Here is a 16,438-nt window from a genome sequence, read left to right on the forward strand (position 1 = left end):
AGTTAGAGGTTAAGCGTTTAGTTTATTTCATTAGTTTTAGTTAACTAATCAGTCTGGCTGATATATGGGTAATTATTTGACTCTTTTGACAACAGTATCACTATCATCAATTTATTATGCAGTCGATGTGGCCCGATTTGTACCACTTTCAACCAGCCGTCTCTATTTTGGTCATGACATTATACATAGGTGAACATTGCCAAAGGTTTTCCCTTTTTCTTTTTTTAGTAGCACACCTACAAGTTCTTGCACATCTACAACATATTGTGAACTTTGACACATAAACCAGGCACCAAGGACTGTCTAAAGAGGACGAGACACGTATGGGCGACGCCATGTTGCCTTCACGTCTCGTCCTCTTTAGACAGTCCTTGCCAGGCACCAGGATGTGCAGTCTTTCTACCCGTTCAACTATGGCCGCCCACTCAGAAGGGCTGTCCGTGGCCTAATGGGGGGTCCCCGACATGGAAAAGGTTGAGACTCACTGCATTAGAAGAGGGAGGATGAAGTAGCAGTACAGGAGAATCCACAGAGTGATTATTATCTCCAGCTCTGATGCGGTGACTTCACAAGATGCCGCTGAAGATTGAGTCATCACAGCTCCCTCACTGTAGGAAAGCAAATAAAAACAAACAAATTATTCAGGATTGAGGCAAAAACAAAAGACGATTACCTCAATATGATGAACATTACTATGGAGGGTATGCACGTGACATCATCATCATCATACCCAGGAGTTATGCAGGAATGCCTACAGAGTGGCAAAACACTACTTTCTGGCCTTGACAGCCCATACATCCAAACAGAAAAGTCCTATTTGATTCCATTAAATGACTTTAAACATTAAATTCACTTTGACACTCAATTTGCCACTCGATCTGCCATTCACTTTATGCATGCGCATACCCTCTATTGTGCCCCAAAATGTTTATTACTTGCGCAAGCAGAGCGCGCAAGTAATCGTTTCGCTTGGTCTCTTCGAAGTGAAGCCAAGTTTTCTTCAACGGTAAATCTGTGCCTGGTTTGCTGGGACTAGTTACAACATTACGTCATCCTTGAGAGAGTACATGGTGTGTATATGACGTAATGTTACAAGTTACAAGTTACAAGTTACAACATTACGTCATATACACACCATGTACTCTCTCAAGGATGACGTAATGTTGTAACTAGTCCCAGCAAACCAGGCACAGATTTACCGTTGAAGAAAACTTGGCTTCACTTTTTGGAACCAAGTAACCACAGTATACTGCTAATCAAATTACAACTACATACTCTGTATGTAGTTACTTGCGCAAGCAGAGCGCGCAAGTAATCATTTCGCTTGGTCTCTTCGAAGTGAAGCCATGTTTTCTTCAACCGTAAGTCTGTGCCTGGTTTGCTGGGACCAGTTACAACATTACGTCATCCTTGAGAGAGTACATGGTGTGTATATGACGTAATGTTACAAGTTACAAGTTACAACATTACGTCATATACACACCATGTACTCTCTCAAGGATGACGTAATGTTGTAACTGGTCCCAGCAAACCAGGCACAGACTTACGGTTGAAAAAAACTTGGCTTCACTTTTTGGAACCAAGTAACCACAGTATACTGCTAATCAAATTACAACTACATACTCTGTATGTAGTTGTAATGTGATTTGTAATTTGTAAATCTGTGCCTGGTCTGCTGGGAACAGACTACACAGATGACCATATCTCTTACGTCATCACTGAGAGCTAGTCATACATATACACACACCATGTACTCTGGTCCCAGTTCTCAACGATGACGTAATGTTGTAACTGGTCCCAGCAAACCAGGCACAGACTTACGGTTGCAAAAAACTTGGCTTCACTTTTTGGAACCAAGTAACCACGGTATACTGCTAATCAAATTACAACTACATACTCTGTATGTAGTTGTAATGTGATTTGTAATTTGTAAATCTGTGCCTGGTCTGCTGGGACCAGACTACACAGATGACCATATCTCTTACGTCATCACTTACTATTTACTATTACTATTTTTCATATAAAGGCAGAAGATAGTAGAAAAGATAAAGACACACGGTTATTACTTGCGCAAGCAGAGCGCGCAAGTAATCATTTCGCTTGGTCTCTTCGAAGTGAAGCCAAGTTTTCTTCAACCGTAAATCTGGGCCTGGTTTGCTGGGACTAGTTACAAGTTACAAGTTACAAGTTACAACATTACGTCATATACACACCATGTACTCTGGTCCCAGTTCTCAACGATGACGTAATGTTGTAACTGGTCCCAGCAAACCAGGCACAAACCTACGGTTGAAAAAAACTTGGCTTCACTTTTTGGAACCAAGTAACCACAGAATACTGCTAATCAAATTACAACTACATACTCTGTATGTAGTTGTAACTAGAACAACTACATACAGTCTGTGCCTGGTTTGCTGGGACTAGTTACAAGTTACAAGTTACAACATTACGTCATATACACACCATGTACTCTGGTCCCAGTTCTCAACGATGACGTAATGTTGTAACTGGTCCCAGCAAACCAGGCACAGACTTACGGTTGAAAAAAAACTTGGCTTCACTTTTTGGAACCAAGTAACCACAGTATACTGCTAATCAAATTACAACTACATACTCTGTATGTAGTTGTAATGTGATTTGTAATTTGTAAATCTGTGCCTGGTCTGCTGGGACCAGACTACACAGATGACCATATCTCTTACGTCATCACTGAGAGCTAGTCATACATATACACACCGTGTACTCTGGTCCCAGCTCTCAACGATGACGTAATGTGGTATCTGGTGGGACCAGATTACACAGATGACCATTTCTCTTACGTCATCACTGAGATACAAATCCAACTACAGATTTCGGAAGTATTTTAGATCATGTATATTTCAACAAATTTGAAAGTATTATTACAGAAATTGAAGTTAGAGACACATATTACTCTGATCATGATTTAGTATTAATATCACTATAGTACAAAATGAAATACATTTAAAACAATTGACAATTTACAATAAGTAATAAAATAATTATACTGTATAATATATTTTAGTTTATATACCAGTTTATATACCTTTTTTTTCATCACATATCAATGTAGTCAAAAAGTAGTTAGGTAGCAAATAGTTACACGTAATGATTATACATTTCAAACGTTCCTTCACAGAGATACTGAGATGTGATAGTTTCCAGCGGTCGAAAGTACTTGCGTGCTCTGCTTGCGCACTAGTAGGCCATTTATGGCCTACTAGTGTGCAACAAGCAAGTATGCACTCGGCAGAGTGCAGTTCTAGTTTTGTATATAGATTATACAAGTTATCCACACCGAAACACTGACATTTGTTTAATTTGCAGATGATAGCAATATTTTGGGGAGAATCTTCAGCAGCTTTTGATTGTAAAAGAGTGGTTTGACGTGAACAGCCGCTAATTAATAATAAATAAATAATAAATAAATCTGAGCTTATATTGTTTGGTAATCATATAAACACCCCTCTGTACAGGTGATGATTGATAAGACTTTGAAAATAAGTTCATGGGTGTGACATTATACCACAACTTTGGTTGACATGTTGAAGAAAGGATGGTTAAGAGCATTGTAATTATAAGTAATGCAAGAGACATCAATTATGAATGAGCATTAGATCACCTACCCGTTCTTCTCCATCAGGTAGATATCTTTCTCATTCTCCTCTTGATCCTGCCATTCCTCGTCCTTCATCATTGCATTCACCTCGTCAAGATAATTTGTATTCATGACTCCATTGCTTTCCTCTACTTTGTCTTCATCTCCAGAATCATGGCATAATTCCTGTTCTTTTGCACCGGTCACAGCCTCTCTTCGATTCTCCGCCGTGACCCCAGTCACCTCTCTGACCCCACAGTCAACTTCAACAGTAGAGATGTCATGGCTTTCCTCTGTGAATTTGACGGAATTCACAACAGTGATGTCTTCCACCAACTTTATCTTCCTTGAAACATCTCTTATCTCCTTTCTTTGCTCTCCCATCTCACGTTGCCCAACTAGTCCTTCCTCCACCCATCCTCCCTTTAATTGTCTCTCACGTTCCTCTTCAATCTCTACTTTTCTTTTCTCCTTCATGGGCTCTAAATTTCCAAAAGTTCTAGCCTCTGTCTCTTCTCTGACCTCTTTCTCCATTGCTTCATCTCCTGAATGCCCTGAGTACCGCTTCTCTGCCTCACTTCTCTCCGTCTCTCTCTCATCAGGGACTTCACCTATGGACAGCTGGTCCATAGGTGACGTCCCGGCCACAACCGGGCTGTCGCTAAACTCTGCAAGCTCTTTTGTCCTTTGCACACTCCCCTGACTGACATCACCCTTGTCCACTTCCTCCCCTGCCTCGATTCCCAAGATCGCAGCCTGTGTCCTGCCAGCCAGTTCTTTACACTCTGAGCTCCTCACACCATTATTTCTTTCATCATCATCATCATCGTCCTCTTCCGTTGGTATTTCACGGTTCATATATGTCGCAGTGTCCTCCCCATTGGTGCTCTCTGGAGGGAAATCTCCTTTCTTTTTAACACCATCTACATTTACCTCTTCCTCCACCCCATCTTGACAGCTTGCCTCCCCTTCCTGCCTGACAAATCTAATATTTTCCCTGTCCTCCTGTCCCTCATCTTCCTCCTCCTCATAATCATAATTGTCATCCCTCACATACAGCTCAGCTCTCTCCTTGAATTCATCTTCACTTCTCTCTTCATGCCCCGGGTGTTCTTCCTCATCTCTATCATTCACCGTTTCTCTGAGCTCAGTGACCTGTGTTATTTCCTGCTGTTCATTCCCCAAATTACCTTCATTTTTCTTCTCATTCATGTTGTCCCGATCCGCAGGCGCATCTCTGTTCCTAGGCTGGCTCTGCAGGGCATTATCCTGTGTGATGGAGCTGCTCTCCTGATGTGGGGTGTGACAGTGTTCAGAGCCCTTCCCTGATATGTTCAGAAGTTTTGGTGTGGCCTTCCTCAATTGTGCTCTTGTTCCCATCTCAGCCCTCGTCCTTTGTCCCTCGTGTTCGTGAGAGGATTGGCAGACTTCCCTGTTCAGTTCCAGGATGTAGCTAAAGGCTTCCTCCTCATCCGAGTCCAGGGTTGACAGGTTGTACATCCCTTCCTCAGAGCTATGAGAGAAGTCATCCATGCACAGCTTGCAGGAGACCTCCGTGGCTTTCTCCATCCATGACCAGACCTCCTGGTCGACGATTTTTATGTCGAGTCGTAGTGGGCTGTTGTTTGGATGTGTGGTACTTGCAGAGTTCTTCTGTTTCGATCGCGGTGTGGATACACTGCCCATGGTTGGTTCCATGCTGCTTTGGGGCTTGTATGATGAAACGATACTCTTAGTATTGGACAGTTTTGAGGTATGTTGCACGTTCAGATGAATGGAGCTGGATTTCATCTGCCGTGGCGAACCATTTCCCCATCGTTTCCACAACAACTGCTCGTTTGTGTTCTCCAGGCCGTCCAGCAGGGCTTGGGCTTCTGGGTGCTGCTGGGCAAGAGACTCACCAAAGCTGATTGACTCGGATGATGTGAAAACCGGGATCTCAGGGACGTTTATGTTTGCTTCAAAGCCTGATGGGTACTCCTGTATATAGAGTATAGTATCAGTGGAATGAATATACAATGAATATGAATAATGTCCTGAAGGAATTTTAAGGTCACTTGAAAATGGTGTTATATTTATAAATGCAACGTTCCGTCTTATTATAGGAAACGGTCTGCTCACCTCATCGACCCCTGCATAATGCTCGAGGAACATGGACACGTATGTAATGATGGACCGCTCATCTGGTGAACTGCATATTACATCTGCAGAATGAATGATTCACACATTAGGACAGACTGAGCGCAATCCTAACTACTCAACACTTTATAAATTGGCCTGCACATGAGTTCCATGCACATCCGGGTCGGTCTTATTTTGAAAATGATTGTCTGATGTGAGAAAATAAAATCTTAAGCTTTTGGAGCTCAGTGTGCGGACCTTACTTTCTTCTATATTATTTTGAAAATGTGTGTTATTAAAATTGTAAATGATGAAAACAGCACTCTAAATTGACTATTTATTGTCACACAGACATTTCCAGCAAGATGCCTCATTTTTTCTATAATAATTCTAGATCTATAGAGATTATACAGGTTATCCCAGCAGGGGGTGCCACAATCACATAGTCAGATAAGTTAAAATACAAATTATGAAATTATGTTTGGCCGATATTTTGTTATAAAGTGCCAGCTTTTCTTCGATTTCCGAACATTTACATTTTAGTAGTAGATTTGTACATATCTTTGAGATACGAGCATAATCAGTGAATTAGTGACAGTGAGTTCCATGCACATCAGGTTGTGACTTAGGCCTATGTGATATCTCTTGTTTTGCCAGAGATATGCATAATTCAATTGCTCCCGTCTAAACCAGTTAGGTTAGACACTGTCCGCAGACAATTGGAGAAAATAATACATAATACAACAACCAGCAGTGTTTTAAGATGTTCTACCTTCAGGGTCCATTAGGGGAGGTATGCCCAGATTGTGCTGGGCAATCATGAAGGCTCTGTGAACATTATCTTTGGGCTCTTTGGTCAGGCTGTCTCTTAGGTCCACCAGGGCAGGGTCTATCCACTTTATCATGGCAAGGAAGGCCAAGCCACTCTTCCAACTCTTCCCAAAGTCATACACCTCTACTCCGAACCTGGGACAGTCACCAAAGAAGTAGGCCGATGCAAGCAAAACAAAGACCAAAGTAAACACCAATATTCCCGATTTCTCGTCCATATGAACGTGTTTTTTTTACACTCTAATTCATTCAACATTTCCGTGCACTGAATATAGCCATAGATTAGCAATTTACTTTTACTACTATTTCATTTGACTTTTCAACTCACTTTGACGTGCATGTTTGAACCCAGTGCAGAAGTGTCTTGATAGCTTTCCCATGGTGCTTTGCTGCTATGGCAGCCTTTCTGCCTTTGGTTGGAAGGGTGCTACTGGAGGAGCTGATGATGTCATCGCACAGGGATGAAAGGTCACCGAGGGAGCTGCTTGTGGACAAGGAGGTGAGGCTGGAGGAGAGACGTTTCTGGAGCCCCCCTGTCATTCCCTTTATCTGTGGGACACAAAAACAATGTGTTAATGGTAGATCTGTGGGGTGCATGCATGCGTGCGTGCCAGTGACAATGGGTAATAGAGCAAGGGAGGAGAGCAAAAGATGGGTGAAAGAAATAAAGAAATAAATGCAGGAAGAGGTGTGGAGGTGTGGGTAAAAATGAAAGTGGGTCAAAGATGGAATAGATACAGAGACAGACATCTAACCTGGAAAAACAGGACAATGTTCCACATGAGGTCAAGAACAACAGAAGGAACCCCGTCGGCGATACCCGAGGCATCAACGCCAAGCAGCTTCACCTGAAAACAAGACAGTGAAGAGAAATTAGTTTGACTGGAGAGTAAAACAAAACATAAAAAAGGACAAAATATAACTTATCAGAAGACTCCAATACACCCACATGTCTGTCATCCAGGAACGCCAGGGCCTTGGAAATGTTGTTCAGTCTGAAAACATGGTGAGGCGATGGCCTGAACCTGTATAGCTACAAGAACAAATTACACTAGCAACTTTTATACACATACACTATTAAAAATACCATATCTTTAGTAATTATTCTTGATTAACATCATTTATGTCAAAGAGAGTACAGCTGGGATTCATATGCAAGATATTTTGCCAGCTTAAATGGCCACATATACGGTCATAATGACTGCAAAATAGTGTATTGATCTTTAGTGTGGCAACATGACTTGTTACAATCAGTCTAGTAAACGCCAACGACTTAAATAATCATAGCCTGAAGACATTAAAGCTCTACGTTTTCACCTGTGACTGATTGATGGCATGGAAACTGCATCAATTATGATAATGATTCATATTAATGCTAGCTTTTCCTGTAGCTTAAATCTTACCAGTTTGTATCCCGATAGTTCTTCCAGTAATGCCATAAGTACTCTCCCATCCTGAATATCTGTGAACAGGTCCTGTACCTCGATTGGAGGGACACACTGCAAAACGAATACCTTAGTTACTTTTTACATTGTTTACGAGTTGCAATGCAATGCAGTGCAAAACAATGGGTTTTTGATTGATTGATTGAAGTATGTATTAACAGTATGCAGAATAGTTACATTTCAAGCACAACTCAATACAAAAACTGTTAACTGTGGACGACACCATAAAGCATTACACTTGTTTACAATAGGGTCCACCATTTTCAATTCATGCATCAGAATCAGAACATTTAGAGACGTACAAATATACATTTCTATATAAAAGAAAACAAGAAATCATCATAAAAGGAGGTAAAAAGGGAAAGGATAATGTAGAATGAGGGGAAAAGGGAACATTTTGAAAATTTGCTTACTTACTCTCTGCAGAAAGACATTCATCCACCTTGTGAAAGTTCTCTTCTGTACCACTTCCCTTTCACCTAATTGAGTAAAAAAAAATCACACCCGTGTGAACTGAGTGGTGCAACTCCCCCTCCACCTCCACCTCTCTCTCTCTCTCTCCCTCTCTCATTTAGCAGGCAACAGTGCAGCACTATCCCTCTCTCTGTTTCTGGCACAACAGCGCCCCTACTGGTACTCATAGTCATATACTAGTGCTCATTAACCAACACAGACACACATAGGTGAAGTGGTGAACGCAGGCATACATTAGAGCAGTGGTTCCCAAAGTGGGGTCCGGGGACCCCCAGGGGTACCTGAGGGAGTTCCAGGGGGGACCCATCTATTTTGTTCATAAAGTGCTAAAGTGTTGAGCAGTGGTTCCCAAACTTTTTCATGTCAAGGACCCCCAAATTGACACTACTTAGCCCGTGGACCCCCATTTGAAAAGATATGCCAGGGACCCCCATAAGAGAAGACGTACACATTTAGACGTCTACATTTAGACGTCTACATTTAGACGTACACATTTAGCGTCTACATTTAGACGTCTGTATACATTTACGTACACATTTAGCGTCTACATTTAGACGTACACATTTAGACGTCTACATTTAGACGTCTACATTTAGACGTCTGTATACATTTAGACGTCTACATTTAGACGTCTACATTTAAACGTCTACATTTAGACGTATACATTTATTTGTTATCCGTGTTGCGAGGATGAGGGGATACCTGGAAAAATATCTACCCCAAAAGGGGTACCTGGTCCAAAAAAGTTTGGGAACCCCTGCATTAGAGGACCTAATCATTAGGTGAACACGGACATTGCTGTTCCTTGGAGTGGTTGCACCACTCAAAAACTAAAGGGCCATGGCCTTCTGACTCTTTGCACTGTAAAGCCCCCATGACAGTAACAGTACTTTCACATTGAAGCTCACACTAGTATAGTAACTTTATTTGCGGCAAGCATTGCAAGCAGGTAAGAACAGGACTCTGTCACAGCCTGGGGTGACAGCTTTACAGCTGTATTTTCTCCTAGAGCAATGCCGAATGGGATGGTATTGGCATTTTACGATGAAACTAACTGAACTTGTCTTCTTGGCCCACGAACAAAAATATTATGAGGTGCTGTTATGTCTGGTTCATCAACAAGATAGTTGATGATTGGGCAATCAGCTGCCACAACCCACAATTACACTCAATTTGACTGGAATGAAAAAGGAGCAAAATAACTTATTTCTGTCCCAATCACAAATTTAAAAATAAATCACACCAGTGTGATTTCTTCCAGGAAATAAAACGTCTGGGTTTCCGAGGCTATACTCTTATCATCATACATCATCTCATTGATTCCGGTCAATCACAGTTGCATCCTCTATTTTGCCTTCAATGTTCGTGTCTATGCAATGTTTGTGTTTACACAATTGTCCATTCATTGTCAATGGCATTTAATTGTGTAGGACAACTAAGTTTGTGTTTGGCTGTTTGCACACCAAGCTCTGACATAGCTGGAGTGACTAGCGCCCCTCAACAATAGAATCAGAGATTGTTTGTATGCATCTCGTTTAATGCACTGTACCTTGAGGCCTGCACTTTGCTTGTTGATCGCTGACAATTGATTCCTCCTGTCCATCCCAGCTGGCCTTCTCCTGCATTTCCATCATAACACTTTCACTTGCACTTCACCACCGCTTCTGATCCATGGAAAGTCTATGAAACGAGAACCATTCGGAGATCAATGCAGTAGTAATCCCAGGTGCATGCACAATTTGCAAATGACAAAATGGCAAGGTGAGGGAGCTCAGGTTCCTGCCTCTACACGCTGTCGCTGGGACCTCCTCCTGGCCAGCACCCCGCCCCCTCCTGACATGGCAGCAAACTCATCTGTATCATGGTAGTAGCCGGTTGATATGAAGTTTGTAGCAGGCATTACATGGGATTTCCGTGGGGTTTATTGGTTAAAACAAAACGTTTTTGAGCAAGGAACAGCATATGTCCCTATTGAGTGGTGCAACCATAGATAGACTGTATATCTATGGGGTGCAACCACTCCAAGGAACAGCAATGTCCCCATGTTTAGAGTACCAACAGGGGGCGCTGTTGCACTACTCACTTAAGACTGGTCTGGTTTTACCAGTGTTTGTTCAGTAACAGGGGTCTCCCTGTCTCTCCAGCTCTTTAAGACCAGCTTGTCATTGAATACAAAATATTGATTGGTTGATTTATTGACAGATGTATTAACATATTGGAGAATTACAGTACATTTCAAGCACAACTCAATACAAAACTGTTAACTGTGGACGACACAACACCATAAAGCATTACACTTGTTTACAATAGGGTGACGGGTCCACCGTGTTCAATTCATCCTAACATTTAATCGGAACAGGGCTTTGATCTTGATCTTCAGTTGTTAATCTTCAATGTTTTTAGACTGCAGGTCTATTTGTAGGTCCACTTAAACTGAGGTGTAGTTGAGCACAGGTCTGATGAGTGCCCAAACAATTCTTGGATGCTCATATTCACTGTGGAGCAGTTATGACACATGGACCTAATTTAATTAAAATGTAATTAAATTAGGTTCATGAAATGTAATTAAATTAGGTCCAGGACTCCTCTAGTGAATGTAAACTGGTTATGACATACCCATTTTAACATCCTCCTACAGAGGTCTTAAGTGATTGATACCGGTACTCTGGCACACATATAGTTACTAGCTACTATATACAGCTAGTTACTAGCTACTATATACAGCTAGTTACTAGCTACTATATACCGCTAGTTACTAGTTACTATATAGCTAGTTACTAGCTACTATATACAGCTAGTGCTTATCTGCTCTGACTACAAGACTAGATGACCAAACGTATATGTAGGGGAAACTGTATTATGGACCAAAAGTAGGTCCTTGACCCTAAAAACCAAATCACAAATGCTGCTGCATCTGGACTATGGATTGCCTGCAATGCTGAGCTATTGAATATGGGATTTCCTTGGAAAGTTAAACAAATTAAGCCTTTAATTCCAAATTGGACGTTATTTTGTCCAATGAGAAATGAAGAAGGCAGTGATGTAGTATCAACAGTTTGAATAGCTTCGGTCCCAGGCTTACTTATCTGCGAAAAGAAAAGCCTGGTCACAACGTATGGCAGAGAAGCTATCGGCGGATGTATCCTCCGGAACATCCGTCAAATGTATTTCCCCCGGATACAATATTTTCCCGACTAATCGCAACACTCGTTTCATTTGCAGAGAATGTAAACTGATTTGTAAAGCATCAACGTCATTTCCTTGGGCAATTCTTCCGCTAAAATCCCGCAACTTCCGCTGATAGTCTTTTCAGCGTAGGTCTTGCCCAGGGTGCAGTTTGAAGCAGATTACACTTCAGCGTGTAGACTTGTCACTTGAGCGTGCCAACAAACCAGACAAGTGTAATGCTTCTTACCTCTAAATAGAAATGTTTGTGATTATAAATGTGTAGATTTGCATTGGTTGTTTAGGCCTATATCACATACAAAAAAGACAATGTCAGATTTCACACTGCAAACTTCTAAATCTCTGGCTGCTTTGCCACAAAATATTTTATTGCTAAACAGTTTACATGCATCTAAAATACATTTTAAACAATATCCTTTCAATGTACAATATCTTACAGTGTACTACATTGGTATTGTTTAGACGAGTTATGCAGAAGAAAACAAGATTGATAGTGATCAGGGAGTATCTTAGGCTCAGTCACAAAATAATATAACCTCCCTTGTCTTGCCAAATACCGCAGACCTAGTCAGACACAGCAAACGTAAGCGTACTCTGATGCCTATATCCATATACATACTGTGTCAGTGATCCTCAGGAAACAGAGAGGAGGTAATAAAGAAGTGTATTGTTGCGTTTCAGCGGGTTAACAGTGAGTAGACAACACTACATGAGAGGAAGCACGTGTAGCAGTTGAAAATGTATTCCCAAGCAGCCAGACACATTATAGAGCAAACATTACAACTCTGCCAAATCTAATTTTCCAGACATTCTCTCCACACTTATTTTAAAAAGGTTACTTTAATATTGACCATCCAATATGTTGATAATGTGCATCTGTCACAATTGGGTGTGATCAAAAGGTAAACTTGTGCCTTTACAAAACATGGTCCGCCACACTGTCCTTGACATGTACCCATTTCCACCATATGAATGGTCAACTTGCACCAACTCTTCAAGCCATATTATGGGGAGAAAGTTACCTATTTGTACTGGCTTATACCCTTAGTTCTGTGTGACGGTAGGTTTGATTCATCCTTCCGAGCAGAGATACAGGCAGTGTACGTGAGGGTGTGTTATACTACACATCCAGGTCTCACCTGAGGATGATGGTTTCATCTTAGGGCCGGGCATGGCTTGAGATACAAAAATAAATAAATAAGCAAGTGAACAGTACCATCACTGTTTGGGTCAGTTATTGAGATCAGGAAGAGGAAGGCATTACTAAATGCATCCCCTTTACTGGCTAGGACTTTAAGGGATGTTCAAAGGATAATAGTGCTTTTACATCCCATGTTTGGAACTGATTGACCCTTGATCACTCACTTGTATCCCCCACCCCCCCTCTAGTTGCTGGTGGATACCTAGTTAATGGGGGATGTGTTGTAAGCCAGAGACAAAGCCACCACATCTAGTGTTAACAAATCTCAAATCCTCATCTCTTAGGCACTTTTGTATGTGAAGATCTGGAAGGGAGTGGATAAGTGTAATCGATTGGGAACATTGGTAAAAAGCTCCAAATCCGTCTCTGTTAATGTGGGTACTACTTGACCATATGCACTCTTGTCACGCCTTTCTCTGCGTGCATGTGTGCCGCGTGTTTGTTGGGGTATAAGGAAAGGATTTTTGTCTTTGTCCAGCTGTGGTGAAATTTACTTTTTCATTTAGTCTCTGCCTTGTTTTGGTTGGTGGTCTCTGGCCGTCTACTTTGCCTCTTTCTCTGCGTCCGTCAGTGCAGAGTTGATGCCCAGTTTCCGTAGCTCATCGACCAGATCTCCGTTTTGGTGCATTTGCAACAGGATATCACAGCCTCCCACAAACTCTCCATTGAAGTACACCTGAGGAATCGTCGGCCAGTTGGAAAACTCCTTGACGCCTGCAGCAGGTAGAAATGTTGACAAAGTTCAGACTTTAGGCCTGTAGTCACAATGATCACATATTCACCCAATTCCAATTATTTGAGATAGTTATAATAGTTAAATTATAATAGTTAACCTATTTTATTTCTGAAATAAATATTTATGATTTTTCAAAAATAGTAGATCTACAAGCTCGTAGCGCGGTAAGCGCCTTTCGTTGTATATTCCAGTTATTTTGTGCATTTTTTGTTTACAAAGAAAAACAATTTTTTTTTTATGAAAATAAAGAAGAGGATCCAAGGCACTCTGTTCCAGTGAGGTGAAAAGTCTTTATTGTAACCAAGTTAAGGCATGGCAAAGATCATTAAACAAAAAAGGGAGGACAAAGTCGACAAACGCCCTTTTTTGTGTAACTAATGATCTTTGCTTTGTTTTTTGCTGCGTGTTTACATGGGAAATGGTCATTCCGAATGAGTGTTTACATGGACAATACTTTTAAATCCCATTATTTCATTCCACATCAGGTTTGGGGCTGGGAAGGCTTCTGATTGGATAGGGGGCGGGGTGGGGCAGATATGTTTACGTCCAGTGGTGGAAAGTAAATAAGTACATTTACTGTAGTACTCTATTAAAGTAAAAATTAGGTATTTCTACTTTACTTGAGTATTTCCAATTTCCAATACTTTGTTCTTCTACTCCACTACATTTCAGGTAAAACAAAATAATAATAATAAAACACTTTTATGCCATATTACTTTATATTTGATGTATCCTGTAGCCTATGAGAGGTTGCTCTCAGAGATGTGAAATTAAACATGTCTAGTTTCTTATAATTAATCGCAAAACAAGAGCATAATATATATGCACAGAAAGACCAGAATTAACTTAAATCCGAATGAGTGTTTACATGAGTCCACAATTGTTTCAATAGGATTTAAAAATGGAATAAACCGGTCAGCTACATCAGATCTAAGTTTAAATCAGATTGGCCATTTTCATTCCGATTTAAGTTTTTGTAGGTGTTTACATGACAACTTTTAATAGGATTTAACTTTTATTCTGAATGAAAAGGGGATTTAACTGTCCATGTAAACGTAGCCAATGTTTAATTTCCCATGCGGGGAACCAGGGATCTAAATCTCAGGTGTTAGCTAAGTAGTAGCTCAGATTGTCATCTGGTAACTATTTGCAGATTCTATGCTGAAAAAGCCATATTTGTGTATGTCATTAATGTTCATAAAACACTGATTACATTATATGTACTGATTACATTCGATGTGATCATTATCAAAGATGTACCCAGATATTTCTCATTTCTTAAAATCTGTTCTATTTCTGTGCTTGAGGAACATATTCCACTCAGTTCCTCGTACAGCTTACACAGGCTACCAAGAATTCCAAAATGACAATGATGCACTGTAACATTGGTAGTGTGATGCTTAAATTGTGATATTACAGTGTCTGTTTGAATCTAAACTGTTGCCCACAATGCTTTGCCTGGCCTAAACTTTAGGTCTCAAAGTTACTGTACAGTTAGCTCTGGTCCATAGCTCTAATGCCATTGCATTAGAGCTATGGAAAAACACATGTCTTGATACTTGATACTGTTTGTTTTATATTACTCATTAAATCTTTCACATTCAAGAACTCTGCACTTATGAGTATTATGTTCCACTTCCTACTGCTACAGGATGAGACTTCCTCCAAGTGACATAATTCTAATGTTCAGACGTGTGATGCAATCTGAAACCAGTTTCTTGTTCCTAAAGGGCAAGGCTCACTACTAACATGGTCAAATACAATAAATAATACAATAAATGAGCTGGATATCATGCCATGTAGAAGTATCATGTAGAAGTATAAGAAGTATCACGTAGAAGTATAACGTTTGGCTTAAAGCCTTAAACTAAAGTACCACACCCTGCTGTTGGTCCTGCTGCACAAGGCTGATAAATGTTTGGGAAGCCTCAAGCCAGACATTATCGGACCGTAAAAAAAAAGACCTGTCTTACTACTAGTAGTATTCATACAATCCGTAACTCAGTCACTCATTATACATTTATGGATTGTTGATTTGTGCTAAATGAGCCAGTTAAAAGTTTCTTAGATGTAGAAAACTAACTAGCTCATTATTGTATAAATGCCTACTATGATCATAAATTAGGGAGAGACACTAGCAGGGTTTAAGCATTAAGTTTAACTTCAACATTGGGGCTATTTAGCACGCCATCGCCCATCGTACGACGGTGTCAAGTTCAACTGTCAAGTGTCCTTGTCTGCAAGCGACACCGCCGTACGACCAAGTTTAAATGTATTATTGTTGCTGTCACGTTTTAAAACCGAGGTTAGACTGACTGACCTTGTCTGAGATCCTGGTCCTCCAACACATTGTACGCAGAGTAATCGTCCACTCCGTGCATCCTGAGGATCTGGACCACGGCGTTGCTGAAGCCACACATGGGCTGCGCCCTCGTCCCCTTCATGAACACCACCACCTTGTCCTTCTTCACCATGTCCCCAAGGTCCTTCTGGAGGTCCCCCGTTGCGGCGCACAGGAGCCGGGCCGAGGCCAGGGACAAGACGTGCCCTCCGTCGGTCTGCCTGTGTTGTTGCCCGGCGGCGGGCAGACGCACGGCCGCCGCGCCGCCGGCCCGCAAACACCTTGCGGCTGACCTCAGTATGCTGTTCATGGTCTTGACTCTTCTTCTTCCGTGGATCTGATCTAAATAAATGTAGAGAGATGGAGGTGCGGGTTGGTTTAAACTTGTAAACTAGTGTAACTCACACGATCGATGACAACACACACACAAGCCAGATGGAAGCGACTAGAACCGTAGAACGAGTAGTAGTAGGCTCATGCTGTGGAT

The 16,438-nt window shown here is 41.2% G+C and overlaps 3 protein-coding genes across 3 annotated transcripts; all 3 read right to left on the bottom strand.

The window, feature by feature from the left end:
• Positions 1-411: 411 nt before the first annotated feature.
• Positions 412-4,042, bottom strand: LOC308334032 (uncharacterized protein). Its single transcript, XM_080790610.1, has 2 exons — positions 3,645-4,042; positions 412-608 (listed from the first exon to the last, which is right to left on the bottom strand). Exons 1-2 carry the CDS (start codon positions 3,998-4,000, stop codon positions 482-484), a joined length of 483 nt encoding a protein of 160 aa, XP_080646736.1. The 5' UTR covers positions 4,001-4,042; the 3' UTR covers positions 412-481.
• On the bottom strand, positions 4,015-10,128 carry LOC308334688 (uncharacterized protein; the record flags this gene model as incomplete). The annotated part of the gene is made up of 10 exons (XM_080791493.1): positions 10,037-10,128; positions 8,431-8,492; positions 7,972-8,067; positions 7,518-7,601; positions 7,324-7,416; positions 6,897-7,117; positions 6,510-6,703; positions 5,738-5,820; positions 4,139-5,596; positions 4,015-4,020 (listed from the first exon to the last, which is right to left on the bottom strand). Exons 1-10 carry the CDS (start codon positions 10,119-10,121, stop codon positions 4,015-4,017), a joined length of 2,382 nt encoding a protein of 793 aa, XP_080647619.1. The 5' UTR covers positions 10,122-10,128.
• Positions 10,129-12,005: 1,877 nt separating this feature from the next.
• On the bottom strand, positions 12,006-16,414 carry LOC308334429 (glutaredoxin-related protein 5, mitochondrial-like). Its single transcript, XM_080791165.1, has 2 exons — positions 15,931-16,414; positions 12,006-13,588 (listed from the first exon to the last, which is right to left on the bottom strand). Exons 1-2 carry the CDS (start codon positions 16,259-16,261, stop codon positions 13,416-13,418), a joined length of 504 nt encoding a protein of 167 aa, XP_080647291.1. The 5' UTR covers positions 16,262-16,414; the 3' UTR covers positions 12,006-13,415.
• Between the last annotated feature and the right edge of the window lie 24 nt (positions 16,415-16,438).

This window comes from Protomyctophum bolini (assembly GCF_963924005.1).
Source record: "Protomyctophum bolini genome assembly, chromosome: 19".
NCBI lineage: Eukaryota > Metazoa > Chordata > Actinopteri > Myctophiformes > Myctophidae > Protomyctophum > Protomyctophum bolini.

Excerpts from the sequence above, each read along its gene's own strand:
- LOC308334429 (XM_080791165.1), bottom strand. The coding sequence starts at position 16,261 with ATGAACAGCATACTGAGGTCAGCCGCAAGGTGTTTGCGGGCCGGCGGC. Across the intron at positions 13,589-15,930 it reads GGACCAGGATCTCAGACAAG|GCGTCAAGGAGTTTTCCAAC; the intron begins GTCAGTCAGTCT and ends TACCTGCTGCAG.
- LOC308334032 (XM_080790610.1), bottom strand. The coding sequence starts at position 4,000 with ATGGGAGAGCAAAGAAAGGAGATAAGAGATGTTTCAAGGAAGATAAAG. Across the intron at positions 609-3,644 it reads TACCTGATGGAGAAGAACGG|TGAGGGAGCTGTGATGACTC; the intron begins GTAGGTGATCTA and ends GCTTTCCTACAG.